Raw genomic sequence first — 22,864 nt, 5'->3', positions numbered from 1 at the left:
AGGCAAAATCAATTGCAGACAGCACGAAATAGGCAAATTATACATCCTTGGTTCACAATGAATCGTTCTTGTGTTCCGATGTATCATCCAGTTTTGGCGAACGTCTACGAGTGAATAGGAGGCAGGAGCAGCGCGTGTGCAGTAGCGCTAATTAATATCAAGGAAGTTAGGTTTGTCCGCAAACAGGACCATGCATTGATCGTCGCTTGATTCCAACGCGTATGGATCGATCGCCTAGTCCTTTTTTAAGCCGGCCGGTCTCCTTGTTCGGTAGCGCTACCGACGGCTCTCAAATCCAAGCCAGCCACGAAATGCTCGCCAAAAGCTCAGGCAGTCCCCTGAGCCCTATCCGCATCAAGCAAGAGGGCACGTTCTACGCCAGGCTCCTCTCCAAGGAAAACTCCTTGTCCGCCACCCCTTCCTTCAGGGTCTACCATGGAGTCGCAGCAGCCTCGGTGCCCTTCGTGTGGGAGTCGCAGCCGGGAACCCCCAAAGCCACCTTTGCCGCCTCACAGCTCCCGCCCCTCACCCCGCCACCCACCTACTACCACCACCCCAGGAAGACTATGGCCGCCAAGAAGCAACGAAAGTCATCTAGGTCATTCAGCTACCTGGCCACCTTATTCCGAAGGCTCACTCTAAGGAAGCCATGCATGCCGCATCCGCCGATACCCAAGTCGCCAGTGTCATCGTTACCATCGTCCCCCTTCTCTCGATTGGGATCCTCGGATTCTCGGCAGAAGCATTCCTTCTCTTCCAGAGTACCGGATGATGAAGAAACGGCTGGTGGATCCATCCTGTGCTTCCGACTCCAACGGATTCCCCGCCTTAGTCTGTTCCGTCGACGCCGTGATCGTCAGAAGAAATCGGTCCTCGAGAGATTTGGTTGAGGTGTCACCACTGTTCGTGCATGTCGTCCCAGTTTAAAACTGCACAGTATCTATCAGCTGCCTCATCCCACTACTATAATAAGCTATGCGGCGACTGGTCACATGTAGGTTGCTGTCATCCTTTTTCTCATCTGCCTTAATCTAAGTAAGTTTAGGGTCAGTCCGAGAGATGTTTCATGCAGCTGCCGCCTCGTTTCATCTGTTCTGTTGGGGTGTCGCGTCAAGTCGTCGGCCGTCTCTACAAAAATGACTGGTTCGAGTGGTGGCTTAAAAGTTTGGTCCAAGTAGCAGAATCTTCTACATAGGTCGGGGAGTTTGATGCTCGTCGCGTTCTGGAATTCGGCCATCGTGGAGCTGTTATTTATGACAATTGTAATTTATCCGACAATTATGTTCTCTCACTGGTCGCGCAAGCGCATTTGGTTAATGCAAGTACTTTCAAAAAAATTAAACTAAGTGTTGAGAGTAGGATTTGAACCCACGCCCTTTCGGACCAGAACCTTAATCTGGCGCCTTAGACCAACTCGGCCATCTCAACTGTTTGTATAGGGTGCTCTTGATTTTATTTATATGAATTAAAACTGAAAAGTACATACGTAATTGATGATCTTAAGACATACGTAATTGATGATCTTAAGAAATAGGTTAAACTCGACGCGGAAGACACATTCGCGCAGGAAACGCATGCAGTGTGGCGCTGCTACAAATTGCACACAAAACACGGTAGTGGATTAATCAATTGATCTTCCTGCAGCTCCTCCTGATCTCGCCCTCGGAACCCGTGACGGGCCTGATATCTCCCATGTTGATCATCCCGGATACGAAGTCGGAGAAGAAGGTGTGGGTGCTGCCGCTGTAGGCCTTGACCACGGAGCTGATGAAGCCACTGATGTTGTAGAGCTGTTGATCCGTGTGCAGGAGGCCCTGGAAGTTGATGAGATTGTTGTAGTAGGAGTTGTCGAAGTGGGTGGGGGTCCGCAGGTCCAGCGGCGCCAGATTGTTGTCCCCGGAGCCGGTGGTACGAGGGCAGTTGGACCGCCTGGTCTTGGCGAAGGAGGCGTCTATGTTGGTGTCGTTGTAGATGTGATCACGGAAGGAGGTGCACCGTGCTTGCCCAATCGTGTGTGCACCTGCAGCGGGAGAAGGAACCAAATCAAAATGTCGTTCATGGATCAACCTACCTACTCAGCCCAACCCTCATGCTGACTCCACCGACTCAGTCAAAACTATAATCGAGGACCTAACTAAGGTCCCCCTACAGCAAGAGCTATTGACTTTTGGACAACATAGGAAACCAACCTTCCATGTGATTACGTAAAAACAGCTACGTTCTTATTTCTCTCGGCCTATGCAAGTAATAATCGTGAGTTGTAATTAATCCCGGGGTATGTGGCTCCCCAGTCTCCAATAATTTGGTTAGGAAAGCGAAGCCCATCGTAAGAAAGTGTCTGTTCCAGTAGCCGATTCAATTTCCTGTCTTTGTCTCCATCAACCGATGTCGAATTAATAATCTCGCGACCCTCGATCGCAGATTCCTCCTGTCTTTTCTTTTTCTGCGTCGAAAAGCAAAATTCGAATGATCTTCGTCACTTGTTCACGTGTCAAGTGCAGAGCGAGACCTCTCAGCCCCTAGCTGTGGGGTAGGTAGGGGTGGCCGTAAATGGGGACGTACGAGATAGAGACTACAACACCTCAAACGCAACGCAGATTGATTCTGTGTGCAGTTCATGTTAGATACATCAGTGGTCCTCATATAATCTGAGCAATTTGACGCATGGTACGCTTAATCGGATGCATCTGAATTTAATTTCAAGAATTACGGCCCCTACCACTCTGCATTACTGTAGCTGAATCGAGCAATTTATAAGCTTGGTTGTCCGGATCCTTACCGGAGAGTGCAACCATGTCTTTAGTTGAAAGGCCCTTCGCTGAAAACTTGGAGATAAGCTTGCTAAGTGATAGGGTTGGCGGGGGGATATCTTTGTTAGCTTTAGAAAAGCTTGCTTTCCTCGAGTCCCTTCTCCCCAACTTCACATCCCAGTAAGGCCCTCCGAGCTGCAAAACAAAGCGCTTCGGTCAACTGACATGGCTATATATATATATATATATATATATATATATATATAGATGAAACCCTGATGATGATGAGTGCTACCCACAATGACCACCGAGTCTCTTGAAGCAACCGCCAAAATATCCGCACATGACACCACCCCCGGGCACGCCTTCTCCACCGCATTCTTGATCTGGTCTATGACTTGGAACCCCCTCAAGGAATTGTTGTTAGGCTTCGCGGTCTTCTCCCCTTGAAAGGTGGGCGTGTCATCTAACAGCACTGACGCATCGCACCCCTGTGCACGCACATTATAAATCAGGGCCAAAGAATAGCGAAAAGCTAGCTGTTGTTGTTTGGGTAATAGAACATTACGAGAACGAAACAGTCATGAAAGAAGAGGCGCAGGATGGAAGCGCCCAACCGCTTCTCTTTGGAGATAGCAGACCGGACAACGGATTTCACGGTGCTAAAGAGCCTGGGGCACGACGACGAATAAAAGTTTGTGGATAGCTCCGCAGCGGTGCTGCCGAGAAGGAGAAGAAGAAACAACGCTAAAGGAGCAAAGACCTTGGAAGAGGAAGCCATGGCTGGAAGGACGACTGCACAGAAAGCACTTGTGATGGCCAGGCCACAAGCATCCGGTCGACAAATATAGGGATGCGCAAGCGGGTGTTGCTTTCGTGACGGCTGCTCGTCATACCTACTGCGTTGGAATGGTCTGCATGGAATCAAACGATAGAGAGGACGTGGGAGATGATTAATCAGCTCGGAGAGTGATTCATCTGTGTCTGGGTGGGTTTTGGAAGGGGTCAGCTACAGTAGTGGTTTCTGTGGAAGGATGGCCGGCTTGTTTGACTTTGTAAGTGGATGAAGAAACAGTCGTTTCTTTTTCAAGTAGGAGACAGCAAATTAAGTGGTAGGTAGGTAATAGAAAATGTGACCCGGGACAGCTATTGCTTAAATCGATCGAGTTATCTTATCATCTATGATGGCCTTTTCTTAGTTAGGGTTAGGCACTTTGACATGATGGAAGATGTTGGGTCCAGCCCATATGTGGGCTTGGACAAATTAGGCCTATTGAGCCCAAATCACTAATTAAGGTGAAATAATGCAAATTAGGGCATGCAGAAAAAATGGAGAGCAGCGTGCAGCGTACGTGCACAGTGAACAGCGACGGCGTGCAGAGAGAAATAGAGAGAAAAGTAAGGTTTCTAAGTTTTCTGCTTGACGATCGGTGGCCAAACGTTGTCAGTTTCGGCACAAATTTTATGTGGAGAATCCTTGCAGTAAACTCTACAATCCTAACGGTGTTGATCTACAGTTTACCCTCTCTAAGGTACTTTCCTGCGATATCCACTCTGTGAGACCTAGAATTCTCTTTGGATGAGATCCACCTATGTGATGAAGATATGGTATTCTTGAGCCAAGATCTATGTTCTTGATGTTATTCTGATCCTCTAGTTATTCTAGAGAAGACCTACTGTAAACCTGTTATCATCATTATTGATAGTGGAAGTTTGAGGTGGACTACGGTCCCGTGGTTTTTCCCACATTGGGTTTTCCACGTTAAAAAGATTTGGTCTCACTGTGTGATTGATTTATTGCTCTATTGTTTATGCTGTGCTGATTGATATTTTCATTTGGATATCAAGTTGGTATTTTGATGAGGAACCTATTTTGATACACAAAGAGGGAAAGAATTATTCCGCATTAACAGGTTTCTTCCCAACAAGTGGTATCAGAGCATCAGGTTGTTTGGTGCTAGTTTTCTTGTGTGATTGAAATGGAGCAGTCAGATGGTATGATTAAATTGAACTCATCAAATTATTCCACTTGGAGGCGTCTGATGGAAGATTTGCTCTATTGCAAAGATTTGTATAAGCCTATCAAGGTTAAAGATAAACCTTCTATTATGGACGATGAAGAATGGGAAGTTCAACATAGAAAAGCTATTGCCTATATTAGAAGATGGATGGATATAAACTTGCATGAGCATATTTCAGATGAAACCAGAGCTGATGTTGTTTGGCAAAGGTTAGAAAATCTTTTTGCGAAAAAGACAGTGGGAAATAGAATTTCTCTCCTCAGAAGGCTTGTAAATTTGAAGTATAAAGATGGTGGTAACATTATTGAGCACATAAGCCTATTTCAGAGTCTTGCAAACAAGTTGGTTGCTATGAAAATGAATATAGATGATGAGATGCAGGGATTATTACTTCTCAGCTCTTTACCAGAAAGTTGGGAAACGTATGTGGTGACTATTTGTAACTCCACGCCAGAGGGGACTCTAACCATAGATATGGTTAAAGACAGTTTGCTAAATGAAGATGCAAGAAGGAAAGAACAGGGTGAATCTTCTTCTAGTGCATTTGTTACTGAAAAACAAGAAAGACGTGGAAGAAGTCATAGCAGAAATCCATATGGTTATAGAGGAAGATCCAAGTCTAGAAGAGATATCAAATGTTTTCACTGTAACAGACCAGGTCACATGAAGAAAGAGTGTAGGTTTTGGAAGCGAGAACAGAATGAAATGAAGAAAAATGAGAAAGAGACCAATACAGTTGCTGCTGAAGGTAATATCACTATTGTCTGTGATGAAGGTTGTGTTAGCCTTGTAGCTCAGGACAGTAATTGGGTAATTGACTCTGGTGCTTCATTTCATGTTACTTCTCATAGTGATTTCTTTAGATCTTACACTACTGGTGATTTTGGTAATGTCAGAATGGGAAACAATGGTACATCTAAGATTGTGGGTATTGGAGATATTTGCTTGGAGACCAGTATTGGGAGCAAATTGATACTCACAGATGTAAGGCATGTTCCAGATATTCGTCTTAACTTGATATCTACAGGTAGACTTGATGATGAGGGCTTTGCACATTATTTTGGTGAAAGTAAATGGAAACTCACTAAAGGTTCTCTAATTGTGGCAAAAGGAAAGAAGATTAACTCTTTTTATGTCATGGAAGCTAAGCTACACAAAGGAGAGATTAATGCAATTCGAAAAGGTGAAAGTATAGATCTTTGGCATAAGAGGCTTGGACATATCAGCGAGAAGGGACTTCAAACTCTTGCTAGAAAGCAGTTCTTACCAGAGTTGCAAGGTACATCTCTTAAATCTTGTGATCATTACTTAGCTGGAAAAACACATAGAGTTGCATTTCAGACATATCCATCATCTAGAAGATCTGATGTTATTGATTTAGTTCATACTGATGTTTGTACTATGCAAACTATAACTCTTGGAGGTGCTCTTTATTTTGTTACTTTTATTGATGACCATTCTAGAAAAGTTTGGGCTTTTGCTTTAAAATCTAAAGACCAAGTACTCGATGTTTTCAAGGAGTTTCATGTCAATGTTGAAAGGGAAACTGGCAGAAAGCTAAAGTGTGTTCGATCAGATAATGGTGGCGAGTACAGGGGTCCTTTTGAGAATTATTGCAGGTTCCATGGTATCAGGCTTGAGAAAACAGTTCCTAAAACTCCTCAGCAGAACGGTGTGGCAGAAAGGATGAACAGAACCATTGAAGAAAGGATTAGGTGTATGCTTTCCCATGCCAAGTTACCAAAGTCATTTTGGGGGGAGGCTATGAGAACTACAGTTGATCTGATAAATCTTTCTCCATCAGTTCCTCTGCAAGGTGATGTTCCAGAGAGAGTATGGAGAGGAAAAGATATATCTTATAATCATTTGAGAGTCTTTGGGTGTAAAGCATTTGTTCATATTCCCAAAGATGAGAGGTCCAAGCTTGATAATAAGGCAAAAACATGTATCTTCTTGGGATATGGTCATGAAGAGTTTGGGTACAGATTATGGGATCCAGTGAACAAGAAGATTATTAGAAGCAGAGATGTTGTGTTTCTTGAAGACCAATTGTTTGATGATGGTGATAATGTTGAGAAGCCAGAAACCTCTGTTTATATTCCTTGGAGTTTGGGTCCAGTTCCTTCACCTGTAGTTCATGATGATCATGGGGGAGATGAACAAGAAGATAGTGGTGAGAATACCAGTGATGATACACCTACAGTTGATGATGTTGAACCAACTGAACAAGCACCTCCACCACCAGTTGAGATTCCATTAAGAAGATCCACTAGAGAGCGACAACCCTCTACCAGATATCCTCCACATGACTATGTTATGCTTACTGACGGGGGAGAGCCAGAAACTTACCAAGAAGCTATTCTACATGAGAATAAGAATGAGTGGGTTAATGCCATGCAAGAAGAGATGAGATCCTTGCTTGAGAACCACACCTATGACTTGGTAAAGTTGCCTAAAGAGAAGAAAGCTCTCAAGAATAAGTGGGTTTACAAATTGAAGACTGAAAGCAATAGCTCACAACAGAGATACAAGGCACGACTAGTTGTGAAAGGATTCAGTCAGAAGAAAGGTATTGACTTTGAAGAAATATTTTCTCCGGTTGTGAAAATGTCCTCTATCCGAGTTGTTCTTGGTTTGGCTGCCCGCTTGAATTTAGAAGTTGAGCAACTTGATGTAAAAACAGCATTTCTTCATGGTGACTTAGAAGAAGAAATTTACATGGAGCAACCAGAAGGTTTCAAAGTCAAGGGAAAAGAAAATCTGGTATGTAAGCTTAGGAAAAGCTTATATGGACTCAAACAGGCACCTAGACAGTGGTACAAGAAGTTTGATTCCTTTATGATGAGCCAAGGGTATGATAGAACCACATCTGATCATTGTGTGTTTATGAAGAAATTTTCAGATGATGATTTTATTATTTTACTGCTATATGTTGATGATATGTTGATTGTTGGCCATGATGTTGGAAAAATTGAAAAGTTGAAAAGAGAGCTAAGTAAGTCTTTTGCGATGAAAGACTTGGGATCGGTGAGACAAATACTTGGCATGAAGATTCTTCGTGATAGGAAGAAAAAGAAGATTTGGCTATCTCAGGAGACTTACATTGAAAAAGGTTCTTGAAAGATTCAACATGAGTAAAGCCAAAGCAGTTTGTTCTCCACTTGCAGGTCATTTCAAGCTGAGTTCAAAACAATGTCCTACAAGTGAGAAAGAAAAAGAAGAAATATCCAGAGTGCCTTACTCATCTGCAGTAGGCAGTTTGATGTATGCTATGGTTTGTACTAGGCCAGATATAGCTCATGCAGTTGGAGTTGTTAGCCGATTTCTCTCAAATCCTGGAAAGGAACATTGGGCAGTAGTGAAATGGATATTAAGATATCTAAGAGGTACTTCCAGGATGTGTTTATGTTTTGGTGATGATGAACCTGTGTTAGAAGGTTACATAGATGCAGACATGGCAGGTGATACTGATTCCAGGAAGTCCACTTCAGGATTCTTGATGACATTTGCAGGAGGAGTAGTCTCTTGGCAGTCTAAGTTACAAAAGTGTGTTGCTCTATCAACCACAGAAGCAGAATACATAGCAGTTACTGAAGCCTGTAAGGAAACTTTATGGATGAAAAAGTTTCTACAGGAATTGGGCTTGAAACAGGAAGTATATACTGTTTACTGTGACAGTCAGAGCGCCATTCACCTCTCCAAGAATTCAACATACCATTCTAGATCCAAGCATATTGATGTGAGATATCACTGGATTCGTGATGTGCTTGAGATGAAAGAATTACAGTTGGAAAAAGTACATACCAGTGAGAATGGTTCAGATATGTTGACAAAGTCTTTGCCTAAGGAGAAGCTTGAAGCATGTAGGCGAAGAGCGGGCTTGGTACAGCCCACCATATGAGCTGGAGGGGGAGAATTGTTGGGTCCAGCCCATATGTGGGCTTGGACAAATTGGGCCTATTGAGCCCAAATCACTAATTAAGGTGAAGTAAGGCAAATTAGGGCATGCAGAAAAATGGAGAGCAGCGTGCAGCGTGCAGGGTGCAGCGTACGTGCACAGTGAACAACGACGGCGTGCAGAGAGAAAAGAGGAGAGAGAAATAGAGAGAGAAAGTAAGGTTTCTGAGTTTTCTGCTTGACGATCGGTGGCCAAACGTTGTCAGTTTCGACACAAATTTTATGTGGAGAATCCTTGTAGTAAACTCTACAATCCTAACGGTGTTGATCTACAGTTTACCCTCTCTAAGGTACTTTCCTGCGATATCCACTCTGTGAGACCTAGAATTCTCTTTGGATGAGATCCACCTATGTGATGAAGATATGGTATTCTTGAGCCAAGATCTATGTTCTTGATGTTATTCTGATCCTCTAGTTATTCTAGAGAAGACCTACTGTAAACCTGTTATCATCATTATTGATAGTGGAAGTTTGAGGTGGACTACGGTCCCGTGGTTTTTCCCACATTGGGTTTTCCACGTTAAAAAGATTTGGTCTCACTGTGTGATTGATTTATTGCTCTATTGTTTATGCTGTGCTGATTGATATTTTCATTTGGATATCAAGTTGGTATTTTGATGAGAAACCTATTTTGATACACAAAGAGGGAAAGAATTATTCCACATTAACAGGTTTCTTCCCAACATAAGAGAGACCGGAAAGGAACCGTCCCTTTTCCTCTTCGTAAAAACATATGCAGGAGAGAGAGAGAGAGAGAGACGTAGGTCTATTTCTTTCGTTCCTTGTGCTTTTGAAAGGAGTGACACGATCGAACAAACACTCGTGACGAAAGGGCATGTCATCGGTCATCCTTAGAAATGAAGTGTACCTGTGCATTAATCACCATCCTGTAACGAATGGGGTAATGAATGATACGAGCACACCTAACGCCCTTTTTATTATTAATAATTCTTGGCTACAATCACGGGATATTTGAACTTGTCTGTGTCGAACAGCTTTCATTCAAATGATTCACAATGTTGAACATCTGCGAAGGACGTGCATTATTTTGATTGTACGTGCTTTGACTTTTCGAGTAAGGAAGCAGACTGCAGCACATGCTGTGTCTGCTAACTCTGTGTTCAGAATAGCTCATGATTTGTGTACAAGAAGGCTATCGAGCATGTCATTTGGCCTTACAACAACACTAAGTGAGCTAACTGTGATTTCGATGCTGTTTCCTAGCATGCATGTTAAAAACCACAAAGCACCATCTCAGGTAATAGGATCAGTGGAGCGTTTTGTATGTGTTCTTTAATCTTTTAATATATTTCCTTTTCGAAGAAAAAAAAAGGAAAAAAACAGTGTCGTGTCCAATCCAAAAGCCTGAAAAAGTTGTTGGCGTCATGTTGCTATCGGATCAAATAATTTATTTATAGTTTGATAATATTACTATGGGATCAAATAATTTATTTATAGTTTGGTGTACTCTCGTCATGTATAGGTGACGATGAAAGAATTTAAGATCGAGATGATGAAGAATCCACTATCGTCGTTCAATTCGATGGAAACAATAATATCGATTTACAAAGAGAACTAGACTTGAATAAGGAAATCTATCGCATGTTATATACTCTCGGCAAGGTAAGAGTTCTCTCACATACGATCCAAATTATGGACCTAACTCAAAGCTCATGTTATTGAGATCATAGACCCTCATTTTGCTAATCCGCGACTTCACCACCACGTGGGCCCTTCAATTATAAGCGAACACCCAGCAGTATGAAAATCATCAACATTGCCTGTGTTATGTTGGCTGTAGCATTTGCTTATTATTATTTTTTAATCATAGGGATGATCACTTTTGAAAAAGTAGAATAAATAGATGATTGATTCTTTCTCAAAGAGTTAATAAAGTATCATATTGAAGCTACGTGACTTATGAACTAATCGAGTGCAAAGGTTGTGATCAATCATTTAATTCGGTGGATCATGCAATCCAAATGGGGTCGACCATATCTTACCTTCTCCACTACATCGCATTTCCTAATAGTCATGAAGTCCACAACGACATGAGAGAGAAGGACAAGGACAAGAAACAACACTGGTCGCCACTTGCTTGCATCTCAATCAAGCCTTAGGATGCATGAAAAAGTTGTAGGTGATTTGATTTCTTCCCATGCGTCGATCGTTCCACATGCATGCTCCTGATGTTCTACCGCTTGTAAGTAGCAATCATTGGCCTGCCCGCGTCGAACGGTGAAATGATCAATAGAAACTTGCTGAACATGTCACAAAACACAGACTATTAAACGTGGGAACACAGGCGATCATTGACTAGCTAGCCTGCTTAAATGTGCAGAGTGGAAAAAGAAAATGGAAGATGATCCATGGGCCAAAAGAAGGCAAGTTCACAAGGCCAGGGCCGGATAACACAACGCCTATGTTCCCAAAACATTCTTAACTAGCATCATAATCCCAAACTCCAACTGAACATATATATATACATATGTTATATGAAACATAACTTGAGGATGTGGAAAATTTGTTCTCCTTGCAGATCCAATTCAAAGTTCATGTTGATCACAGGTAGGTACAGAAAATGTAGTTGATTGAATCTAACGAGATATATAGTTGACATGCTGCACGAGTAGTTGTTTGCTCGAGACCAGTATCCATTTCTCCAAGAACAATGGTTTGATTGTGTGTGAGTTCATATTTTGCTGAACTTAATTTGTGGCCAAACAAATATCTGCGCCGAGGATAAACAAACCCCTTGAGAAGTGAATTAGTGGATTGTTGCATGCCAATGATTACAAGTGGAGACACGTGAATCCAAAGAGTACGTGCATGGTTTGTCCTAAATGGCATGCTGACAACCCACCGAGCCACAAGGAGATAGGAGTGCTCACACAACGAAACCATGAATTGCTTCCATCCACCACCCACTGACCTGGCATCGTCACGAGATCTTTAGCCTATTATACTGCGACATCTTCGTGTCGCCATCTGTAAGTATATAAACACACACGCACACTACATGAGCTACACATACATCCGTATCCTAATCGGCATCGACGATGCTTGAATCTTTCAGGTGTGATAGGAAAAGGAACGATGCAAGTATGACATTATCAACTCATTCAAGAACTGTCATATACGTAATGACGTTGTCGAAAGAGCATCTGCTTTTCCTTTGTTGTCCTCGGTAGGAGCACAATCCATCTCTGCATGTCTTGATCTCCGGGAGGGTTGCATTAGTCCATCCTAGGATGCATTAACCCACTGTAGCGAAGCCCAACCCCCTTTTTCTTTCTTGGGTCACCTGCTATGTGCAACTTGGCATCTCCCATCAATCACAATTTCTGGAAGGCTCACACGCCCGACGATAAAAGGGCATTAATCCCATGTGGCATGACATAGTTTTTACTTCTCCTCTTTTTGGATGTATGGTGCAAGGGACTATTTCCTGTTTAGGCACTAGCCTTGACAAACGATACTCTGGTAGTCGTCTTTTCCTGACGCCACCCACAAGGAGGTACGCCCACCAACCATCAATATTAATAAGCTCCTGGACGACGTAAGGGGCACCTTAACTCATTGTTAGCCTCACTCCATCGACCGCTCAAATATAAAAGTCAACCCCGAAGGCTTAAGGGGAGCGGTTGGATTATTTTTAATTCTCTATTAACTTTACCATCAGAGGGGTTAGGTAGGGAACATCCTCGTCGATGCTGATTATTTATGAAGAAACCTTGATAAGGCTAAAGCGCATCATGGGGCAACGTTGAATTCGCTCTCCACGAATAAGCAACACCTCAGGTCGCATCAACTTGGTCTACTCCCCACTCAGATCGCCCCCACATGACCCCCGTGGGCCTCATGGACCAACTTTGTGCCTTCGAGACTAAATCGAACCATGTCAACTCTAAGGTTGATGACATCAAGGCAACAGTAAGATGTATACATATACTTTGTACATTACTCAAGTATTATTATTATTATTATTATTATTATTATTATTATTATTATTATTATTATTTTTCTGTTTTCATTTTCCTTATGTTTGAGACATAATGCATACAATACTAGTTGAAAATGACTGATATATTTGCTGTGATGAATCATGTCATGCTCGTGCCGAGAGTTTGTTAGACCGAAGACCAGTTCATCAGCTAAAGATTCTGCATCTTCTGGTTGGAACACAATGACTACGATGCTATTTTTTTTTATAGTCAGCCAATCGTAGCGACAATAGTTTTGTTGGCACAGTGCATGCATGCTCTTATGTTCCACTTCCGACTGGCATGCGTTTTAACTATTGCTATCTGAGCTTAAGCATTAACCAAGTACAATTGATCTTTAGAATTTAAGTACGTTGAATCGATCCGTTGTGTTCACGCCCGACATACGACTATTACCGTCCGATAACTTGCTGTTATCATCGACGGAAGTAATCCAGTGAGTGCTTTTCGGGTTTTAGTAATGCATTAATCCTCATTCGAATGATCCTTAGTTTAATTGGTCGCCTACAAATGTTGTTTATCTACTACTAGACTGGCATATCTTTTTTCCTAGAAATCCATGAGAAGTAAAACTCGTACATAAATAAACAAGGGGAGAGATTTAGACTCGAAATGTTAATTCACCGAGTGGTGGTTGTGCTACGAATATGTCGGACGATTTAGTTTGGAAGTGACATCTTTGCCGAGAGTTATCAGCGTTTGGAACACACATCACCTATCGACACCCGTAAAACAAGAGTTAGCCTTAACGAACAATTTAAAAGATGTAATTCCCGAAAACATATGATCTAAAAGATCTATAATTGAAAGTACATGGAATCGTAGCAAATGCAACCATTTCTTTCTTTCTTTCTTTCTTTTTGTTTTGAAATATTACATTCTAAATAATATTTTAGATATTTTTAAAAGTAATTATTCTTTTTTAAATTATTTTCTCAGGGAATTTAATCATTTCGAATGTAGTCATAATAATTCCTGGCGATTTCAAGCTGACGAAACCCGTGAGCGATACTTGGAGGCATTCACAACTCATCGTGGCAAACAAGATCCAAAACAGGCGTCGCCTTGCCCACAAAGGTCCTCCTCGCCACGCCCAAACAACCTCCCCTTGACGCTTTCCATTCTGCCCCTATCACGAGCACCACATCAGATTCCTCTCCTTCCCTCTCCCTCTTTCCGCGCTACCCCATACTCCTTATTATAACCACTGATTGTCAGTGGGTGCTTAGCATTTTGGACCAAGTTTCTGCTTGCTGCTAACCATCCTCTTGCGTTCATGCATCAGGCAAATTTACAAGCATTATGAGCTCCCTACAGCACTCTTGTTAGCATCCTTCTCCTCGTTTCTAATGAATGATTCGAACAGGACGGATGTATGGATACTGGCACTCGAAGATTCTCAAGTAGTAGATGGGTTCGCTAGTTATAATTGCTGCAATTATTGCTGCTGTGGGGGGACACGCAGAGTTAATGGTGTTGATAAGCCAAACAAGCAGCAGTTCCATGGGGGGAACGCGATGTCGACCTTGTTGACATATGGTACCGGTTTAGTTTCACCATGGGATTTCCTTGTTTTCTGAAGCAATAGAATGTTTGGCGTGACAAAAGTAATGCTTGGACTATTAGCCAATGTATTTTTTCCACTGTATTGGTTCCGTGAAGATGGCAAAAACTGTGAAAGATTAATACATCAGCATAACCGTACGTTCTTCTTCCGTAACAAAGAAGAAAATTGCCTAGAATGGATGCATGGCGTACACGAAGTAACCTGCGTACGTAACCGATGTCAATTTCATGTCAGACTTACCCCTACTACTAAATGTACCCGATGTCAACGTACCAGATGATAGCAATGCGATAGAAGAAAGGATGACAATTATTCATCGCTTTGATGCGGCAGTACAGTGATCATTTTCCAAGGTCAACCAAGTGTGAGCAGGAAAAAAGAAAACAGCTCAGCAACGAGGAGCAATGTCCCCATGGTTATCTAAAAGGAACTATGTATGTATGTTAAATGTACAGGTTATCCAAAAGGTCAACCAAGTTTGTCTGTATGTTAAATGTGCAGGTTATCCAAAAGGAACTATATTTTCATGGCAGAAACGGTCCGGCACTCGTGTAAGATTCCAAGTGGATTAGTTTTGGTAATTCATGACCCCTACCTAGTTTATCACCTAACAGTGTCTCGGGAACACTGTAGGTGACAAATATAAGGATGCGAGAGCTCCTCCCTACTCCGAGCAATCCTACCCACAAAAGCGCGGAGGGAGGGAAGCGAAAGAGAAAGATGACATCGAGGGAGCAAAAGAAAGGGGTTCTGCATGAGAGGCTGCAGCTTCTTCGTTCTGTTGCCAACTCTAGCGCGGTGCGTAGTGGTGTGCTTTGATTTCGAGATGATTAACATTTTGATTCTTGATGTATTCGTGCAGCCGCGCTTCTGATCATGTTCTAAAGCTATTAGTTTTTTTTTTGTTTGCTCAATGACGACCCTACTCTGGATTTCGTGGCCTTCAGATTTGTCCTTGTCATGCAAGAGGAACAGATATTATGCTGTGGTTTCTTGCTGCCAACCTTTTGACATTGCCACCTACAACTCTGAGCAAAAGATATTACTTGGCAATTCTTGTATGAGAATTCTTCCCTTACATTTCTAGATTTTTTGAGACCAGAAAATATTAAGAAAACATCGGAAAGCGAAACTGAGCAGAAAACAAGATCGGAAGCACCTGCCGCTTAAACAAATTATGAAGATAATCAACCACTACTTTCTCCTCTATATATTTTTTTTCCTTCTCTCTCTCTCTCTCTCTCTCTCTCTCTCTCTCTCTTTCTCAACATCCGTATTCGAAATGCGTTGTCTGTAGGTTATAATTAATAAGTTTCAAGCGTACGATTAGTATCAATCCACTGCTCCACTGATGTATAGCCGATGCGTTCCGCACTCGGTAATACACTTATAGCATCATCTAATGCTCCTTTTTCTTGCTGCCTTTTCCTCGTAGCCAAGCAAAGCATCTATTATAGTAGATGCGTTGAAATATATTGAAGAGTTGAAGCAAAACATCGAAGCATGCAAGCGAGATCTCGCGGAAGAAAGCTGCTTGCCCATGGTACCTCTTCTGATATGATTATAGCTAGTTACTTCATCAGTAAAACCCGGTTCATAATTCGTATACATTATTCGCCACAGACCTGTGGAGTAAATCATAGTCGATCAATCATTTTTCCTCACTCTACATCTCTGCAGGTTACCGTCGAAACCCTAGAAAAGGGTTTCTTAATCAATGTATTCTGTGATAAGAACCGCCCGGGATTGCTTGTCTCCGTTCTCGAGGCATTCGAGGAACTTGGACTTGAGGTGTTGGATGCTAGCATCTCCTGCGCTGACTCATTTCGTCTTGAAGCTGTGGGAGGAGAAGTAAGTAGCTAAATTTCATCAACCAGTCTTCTTCTTCATATTATTCGACTCACGGCAATGCTAATGCATCTTTCCCCCCCCCTCCTCTCTCTCATGTTATATTAAGGAATTAAGGTGACTTATGTCGGGTGGTGCTTCTCCAGTAAGCATCGTCGTCATATACGCCCTCCTGTGCGTTCTTGGCACATTGCACACACGCATTATTTAAGAGTCATTCACACAGCTGGCAGAAATGTCTGCTTTTACAATATGCTAATCGATATAGCTTTCTGTTACTGCATTATGATATATATAATCTACACACGTGTGCAACATTTCTCATGAATCCGGTAATGCAAGATAGATATACTACGACAAGTCTCCTGCTGGTAATAATAGTAGGTGGCCATGATTGTCCATATCAACGTGAATCAATAATGCTTCGACTTTGGCTAGCAAAGGACGACATCAACAAAACAAGCTCTATCATAATAGTTTGCAGCACTGATATGTTTCGTCTTAAAACACAGCACTTCAAAGCCATGCATTCATTCATACGTATAGAGAAGAAACTCCAATGCAGTGCCACAAGGTATGCACAGATCAATTTAATTTACTCACGATGGGACATTAACACAAATGTGTATAACGAGTGGGGCAGTATGAATAATACCATGCTAAACACACGGATGTATTAAGTCGCATATACTCGATGAAAGGTATATACTCATAATTTAGACAACTGATTTGATTTCTACTCGAGCATGCATTCATTCATTCATTCTCCTTTGCCTCGCAGCCGCAAAATGAAAGCGTGGATGCTCAGATGGTGAGGCAAGTAGTGGTGCAAGCTGTTAAGAAGTGCGCGGAAAGTTAAAGGGAGCAGAAGACAATCGGAGCAAAAGAGAGGTTTAGAAAACAGTAATAAGAAAATGATAGCAGATGACACAAAAGTTTTCTGTTATTATGGCTTCGAAAATGTGCAACAAATAAGAAACTCTTTTACTATGGCAAAGACAGTGTGTGTGTGTGTAATGCCAGATTATTAATAAGTATCCCAAGTAAGTAAGATAGTCTTAGAAAAGGGCTGATCCGACTTGTGAAGGAAGCATGGCTGTAACTTGGGTTTTGTTCAATCCCAACCTGATAAATCCACTAGGTGTTGCTTAGAATGGGTCTCGAGGGAGCTTAAGATCACAAGGCTTATGCATGATACATGTCACCCATTCGTGGGTCAACTTAGGGTTGACGCCAGCAGAACCCATCCACCCTCCTGCCCGACGTGGACCAATTTCATAACCCTGAAGCAATCTATGATGCATGCATGCCGTGACACACATACATTTTGCCTGAGCTCATCTCGCACTGTATTACAGCCAGAGTAATGCGACTGATGTCCATGGGCCAAACTCATTCTTGGGCTCATATTTCAACTTCCAAGTCATTAGGTGTGTTTTCGAGTAGATTAGTTTTATGTTTTTAGTACAGGTCCTCCCTCCCTATCTGTCAGCCATTAGTCACTACTAAAGACGGGGCCATTTTCATTCAGTGCTTTATGCGAAAATAAATAGAATCAACCACGAGGTGGAGATGGCTGTAGGGGACACAAAATCCTTGGACAAATATGTGATCTCTGCTATTTATTACCGAACGAGGCTTATCGACAACTACTAGAGAGAATTAGAACTACTCAAGTAGGAGGAGTTCAAAAAAGAAATATTGTGTTGTATAGCAGAAACAATTAAAATTCTGGGATTCCCGGGAGTAAAATTCATTGGTCAATTTGTAACCCAATAATTTCTACCGCTTGGGTTTGGTTTGGTTTCACATATGCGAAAAGTCTTGCATGCGAGAAAGTTTGCATCCCAACCGAGAAGGCGTTGAGAAAGAAAGGAGCCCCCAACTCTTTTTAACTCCAAGTCTCATTTGGAGACGTGGTGGCCGCGTCTCTTTTGTCCTTCATCTCCGTCAGCAACGCTCTGGTGATCTCCACGCATAGATGAGCGTTGTTCCTCGCGAGTTCATCGTACCTGGCGGAGAACACCACGTCCTCCGCGTGCTTGGTGATTAGGTTCATGGCTTGCTCCTTCAACTCCGCGTCGGAACAAACCTCCGCGACCTGGAGCACCTCCAGCGCATTCGACGGCCGCAGCGCGGCCAGGATCCGATGCTCGCAGTACTTTCTCAGGAACGGGATGTCGTACTTGTCGGCTGCTATCAGCATGGAGTAGGAGTGCTGCTCGGTGCTCCACTCGGGCAAACTGCCGCTGTACAGGAACTCCACAAGGCATTTGAGCTCATCATGGCTTAGCTCAGGAAACGAGATGGTGTCTTCCGCTGGGGCTTTGCATTCGTCCGACATTAACATGGTTCTGAAGATCTCCGACTTTGCAGCCTGCAGAATTAACGAGCGAAGGTGGTCTTATTACAAAAGGGATCAACTTTGAGGAGCACGATGCAGTCTTTGGTAGCAGAAGATCCTCTGCTGTGGGACTGAACCTTGGTAAGCACGGTATACATGGCAATTTCCTAATCTCATTGGCTGCTACTTGTTAATGATAGGGACCTCAATGCAACAGATGCAACACTTGATATAAATGAGTGATTACAACCCCAAAAAAAGCCACAAAAACACTACAAAATTAAAGAACTACCAGATCATGTCTCATAGGAACTACGAAATAAACAGAGACTTTTACTGCGCTTGATGGGTCGGGCGGCCTGTGGGTCAACGTACCAAGTGGTCCTCTAAGATGGAAGACCAATATCGGGTTAAACGTGCATATGGGATATTAGCACACAGTCTAGTTTTGACGAGAGAGAGAGATCCTGCGAGAAGGAAAGTGATTTGAGGTGCTCTGCGGACCAGAATTAGCCAACTCTTCTACCAAGAGATTCCGACGAAGGTGTGATCGAGAGAACTCACCAACAGAGCTTTATGGGCAGGTATAGGAGGCCCACTTCCAGGTTTCACCAAAATGTCCGTGTGGATTCTTTCCCTCAGCGCAATTAGTCCATCCAGAAACCTCAGCTTCTCCTTCATGTCTTTCTCCCTCTCTTCCATCTCCTTCATCTTCTCGAAAGCGTGTGATATGCCCTGAACAGCCATCTCTACGTATCAGAATTTCGAAAGAGAAAAAAAAAAGGTGGAGGGGGGGGTGGGGGGAATGATAAAGCAGAAGAAAGTGAAATAGGCTTATAATCCACTGAAATAGTCATCAGAACCAATCGAAACCTTTCGAGGTAAAAACATACAAACTTTGAACGATCGTTTTACACCAAGAACGAGGGACATCATCAAATGGAATAAACTCCTCATATAACAATATCTAAGAAACACCGGAAAAGACAACCCCTTACCGCCACCAAAGTAAGCCCTCAAGATCATATGTATTCGGAAGAAAGAAAAAAAAAAAAAATCATACTAGGAATCACAAGAGATGGCTTGCCTTTGTCGCGCTGGATTTTGAGCCATGGGAGACGGCAGAACAGATGGTAATATGCTCTATGTAGTTGTCGTGTTCATTCAGGAAGGCAATCATGCTTCTGGCTCCCTGGTAGCAGCTGGCGCAGATGGTGTTCCTCGGAGGCCTGTAAACAGAAGCCATGGGACTACAGACGCAGCAATCCATGATGATATCTCCTTCCTCTGCTTTTCGTTCATAGAGAAAACAACTCCTCTGCCTTGCTCGCGTGCATATGTACGTATATATATATTTGGCAAAGAGGAGAGATGTGGAGGTGCCATAATTTTCAAGTCAGGGTAGGGTGGTGGGTACTAACCAAACTGATTCCAAATATGTTCTTTTTCAGCTTTCAGCTCTCATCTCTCATCTTTGAGTAGATAAGAAGGATTGCCTTTTTAAATAACTCCGGGCAGAAGTCTCAAATTCCCTCAATATTTTATTGGTATGACAAGAAAAATTGTTAGCTGGCCTACTCCATCCAGTAGGTCATGTTTCTTTTCGTGCTGTAAGAGTCTTGTGCCATGCCGAAAGCCCAGTTCCAACCGAAGGATGAAGCGGAAGAGGGCCTATTCCGACCTTTCCAAGTACATGGAGGTATGATATGGTTCCTCTCCTCCATATAAAAAGTTTCTGACGGGAGATGGAGGATAGATAGATAGATATATACCACTAGTTTGGGCTTCGAGGAAGAATTAATGATTAGCCAAAAGGTTCGAGAGCGACTTTCCAACCCAGACGGAGAAGAAAAGAAAGAGGAGAAAGTGTGAGGTGGGCACATCTCGAGCACTACCTTCCGACTCACACCACCTCTCCCTCAATAAACAAACAGCGATATAAACAAGTGATGTTGTTAGCTCAGCAAGCTGGTATTTATGCAGATTGGAGGAGAGGGGTTGATTCGTTTACCTGTCACTTTGGAGGTCCATCGCAAGGATAAGCCATCGACTGCCCTACGATCACAAGGTTTTGTATGACAGGCTGCTGCTACGTGCTGACTGCCTGAAAACAATGGAGCATCAAAATTGGGTGACGCTCTAACCACTCAATCGTGTATGTTTTTTGGTTTGGTGCACGTATCAGACACCAAATCTCGCCGTTCATGCCATCGTGATGGCAATAGTGCCTCTCTTTCTGTACAAAATGTAAAGAATTTTGACTCCAGTAACTCATCCAATCTAGCATTCATCGACAACAAGAGAGTCGGGTTTAGTTATTGGGACGAGGCACGGGTTAGGTTACATGTCAAATTCCCACCGACACAATTCCGAGTTGTTATTCTAAATGTTGACGTCCCTACTTCCTCCGCCATCATCTATAAACTCTCATTCACCATTATTCTTTTCAACAGGATCGTCAATGTGATCGGTCCACATAATTATGAGGTGCTAATAATACAAGTTAACTTGTTGTATATCGATGATGATCCAACAACTTTCCGAATCTTCAGAATAAACGGGCATACGAGGGATGTATGATCTCCTCGTAAGCTCTACATGAAGTCACAACGAGTGAGTACATCGCAGCAGTTGTTGATCTTAGCCCAAAGGGCAAAAGGTTGCGCAAACGAAAAAACCATAAGCAGCAGTTGTGATCCAGCAGCCCAGTGCGGTAAGTAAAACCTGGACCAGATAGTAGCTAAGGTGGCACACGCTGCAGGCTGTGCAATAGCATAAGCATATAATTATACGTAGAGGCGCCGGAATTGACCACCGCCACCGGACCCATTTATTCTCCAACTCGTCACTTAATTAAGCCAAGGAATGCGGGGTCACATTTTCGCCATCATCCATCGCAATCTTGCCGTCGGTGTCGTAGTAGTGCAGCAGGGCGGCGCTGGAGAGCACCGCCAGCGTCAGCGCCTGGGCGTGCATCCTGTAGCACATGAACCAAGTTCCCACTGAGTCATCGATTCACCCTTGCGGCTGCAGCTCACAGCCGCCATATATACCACCTGTACACTGATCGGAACACCTTGCACGTACCTGGCATGTATGAGCCGAAGGCTCGTCTTGGTCGTCGGCGACCTCTTAAGTGCCAATGCCAGCGATGATCCCAGTGCAGAAGCCCACACAGCACCTACGCAAGGCACGAAATTAGAGAGGTAACTAATTAGTTCCTTTACTACTCCGAGTATTGTTAGCAGAATGAAGGGGGATTGATTGCTGAAAAAAAAAGAAGAAGTAAATTGTTTGATGAACCATTGCAAGCACAAGGTGTAGTGATCTTACCGATACTCGTGAGTTTGTGCTCAGCCACCCATGACTTGAGGGAGTTCATCTTCTCCGAACCGATTCCGATCTCGCTGTTCAATTTCAGTCCTTGCGAGTTGAGCTTTGGTGGATAATGGGGCAGCAAGGGTCATAGCTATATATGTATATATATGTATGTGGGGTTGTGTGTGTGGTGGGAATGTGGCGCCCCCCGGTCTCGGGTAAAACCGCAGGACCACTCCAAAAACCACCGACCGGAGGCCTTCTGTTTCGCGATTCCTCTGTTGCTTTGTCCGAGGTCGGCGACCGTCGGGGAACCGAATACCCACGGAATTGAGCACAAAGTGTGTGCGTGTGTGCGCGCACGCGTGGGAGATTAGATCTGAGGAGTCTTTTTGAGTGTAGCTGCGTTTTTGCCGTTGGTTTTGGCAACACGAGGGGGGAGGAGAGTTCCTGGATGTACTTGGGAAGTCCAAGTAGAGTTTAAACTAGCAGCGATCGGCCAAACATATGGGCCGGAGGCACGTGGTTTAAGAAGAATATATTGGGAAAAGAGAATGATTTCCAAGTAATACATATTAATACAGATTTAAAAGAAAGATTTTTTTAATTACATGATCAAATCGTGATCATGTAATATATATATATATATATATAGTAAATCTAAAATTATCATTCCATATTTATCTCTAATCAATAATCATATTGAATTTATCACGTGTTTGGTCCTTGATTAGTATGAACTTGAGAAACACGTAGTTGGCGTGTTTGGTCCTTGATTGAAGTTATTGTTGCTTTGATTATTTTTTATTTATATTTTTGATTGAATTGAGTTGTGATAGTCGGTATTGTCTTCCTCTATTTTTATTTCAGATATATTTTTTAATCAATCAACTTATCATACAGTTCTTCAAATGATATTGGTGAGTCACGTACTTAAATTGCTACCGTCGTATAAATAATGACTTCTCCATCACTCAATGGATAATCTATTAAAATCAAGTCATTTATAATAATTTTTAGATTTTTTATATAGTTAGTAATATAAATTCTCTTGG

General features: G+C 42.8%; 5 protein-coding genes and 1 non-coding gene across 7 annotated transcripts; 2 read left to right on the top strand and 4 right to left on the bottom strand.

Annotated features, from left to right (window-relative positions):
- Nucleotides 1-311: 311 nt before the first annotated feature.
- Nucleotides 312-890, top strand: LOC135611631 (uncharacterized). Its single transcript, XM_065107265.1, has one exon. It carries the CDS (start codon nucleotides 312-314, stop codon nucleotides 888-890), a length of 579 nt encoding a protein of 192 aa, XP_064963337.1.
- A 457-nt stretch (nucleotides 891-1,347) lies between these two features.
- On the bottom strand, nucleotides 1,348-1,428 carry TRNAL-AAG (transfer RNA leucine (anticodon AAG)). The gene has a single exon. It is a non-coding gene; the product is annotated as a tRNA-Leu (tRNA).
- Nucleotides 1,429-1,430: 2 nt separating this feature from the next.
- On the bottom strand, nucleotides 1,431-3,584 carry LOC135613204 (peroxidase 4-like). The gene is made up of 4 exons (XM_065110290.1): nucleotides 3,319-3,584; nucleotides 3,050-3,241; nucleotides 2,780-2,945; nucleotides 1,431-2,020 (listed from the first exon to the last, which is right to left on the bottom strand). The coding sequence occupies exons 1-4, from the start codon at nucleotides 3,529-3,531 to the stop codon at nucleotides 1,626-1,628; spliced, it is 966 nt and encodes a 321-aa protein (XP_064966362.1). The 5' UTR covers nucleotides 3,532-3,584; the 3' UTR covers nucleotides 1,431-1,625.
- Nucleotides 3,585-14,955: 11,371 nt separating this feature from the next.
- LOC103986065 (transcription factor bHLH61-like) lies at nucleotides 14,956-17,177 on the top strand. Of its 2 annotated transcripts, none has more exons than XM_009403941.3 (4): nucleotides 14,956-15,097; nucleotides 15,735-15,842; nucleotides 15,980-16,150; nucleotides 16,929-17,177. In XM_009403941.3, exons 1-4 carry the CDS (start codon nucleotides 15,020-15,022, stop codon nucleotides 17,004-17,006), a joined length of 435 nt encoding a protein of 144 aa, XP_009402216.3. In that variant the 5' UTR covers nucleotides 14,956-15,019; the 3' UTR covers nucleotides 17,007-17,177. The 2 variants fall into 2 exon arrangements, with proteins under 2 accessions (XP_009402216.3, XP_064963645.1); XM_065107573.1 differs by lacking the exon at nucleotides 14,956-15,097 and adding an exon at nucleotides 15,104-15,357 and having other exon boundaries at nucleotides 16,929-17,167.
- A 566-nt stretch (nucleotides 17,178-17,743) lies between these two features.
- LOC135613202 (BTB/POZ domain-containing protein At1g01640-like) lies at nucleotides 17,744-19,960 on the bottom strand. Its single transcript, XM_065110288.1, has 3 exons — nucleotides 19,579-19,960; nucleotides 19,056-19,226; nucleotides 17,744-18,524 (listed from the first exon to the last, which is right to left on the bottom strand). The coding sequence occupies exons 1-3, from the start codon at nucleotides 19,759-19,761 to the stop codon at nucleotides 18,039-18,041; spliced, it is 840 nt and encodes a 279-aa protein (XP_064966360.1). The 5' UTR covers nucleotides 19,762-19,960; the 3' UTR covers nucleotides 17,744-18,038.
- Nucleotides 19,961-21,016: 1,056 nt separating this feature from the next.
- LOC135613203 (uncharacterized) lies at nucleotides 21,017-21,977 on the bottom strand. Its single transcript, XM_065110289.1, has 3 exons — nucleotides 21,825-21,977; nucleotides 21,579-21,672; nucleotides 21,017-21,468 (listed from the first exon to the last, which is right to left on the bottom strand). Exons 1-3 carry the CDS (start codon nucleotides 21,871-21,873, stop codon nucleotides 21,345-21,347), a joined length of 267 nt encoding a protein of 88 aa, XP_064966361.1. The 5' UTR covers nucleotides 21,874-21,977; the 3' UTR covers nucleotides 21,017-21,344.
- Nucleotides 21,978-22,864: the final 887 nt, after the last annotated feature.

This window comes from Musa acuminata, chromosome BXJ2-5 (assembly GCF_036884655.1).
Source record: "Musa acuminata AAA Group cultivar baxijiao chromosome BXJ2-5, Cavendish_Baxijiao_AAA, whole genome shotgun sequence".
Taxonomy (NCBI): domain Eukaryota; kingdom Viridiplantae; phylum Streptophyta; class Magnoliopsida; order Zingiberales; family Musaceae; genus Musa; species Musa acuminata.
The sequence above is the reverse complement of the archived record's forward strand: the minus strand, read 5'-3'. Positions and strand labels throughout refer to the sequence as shown.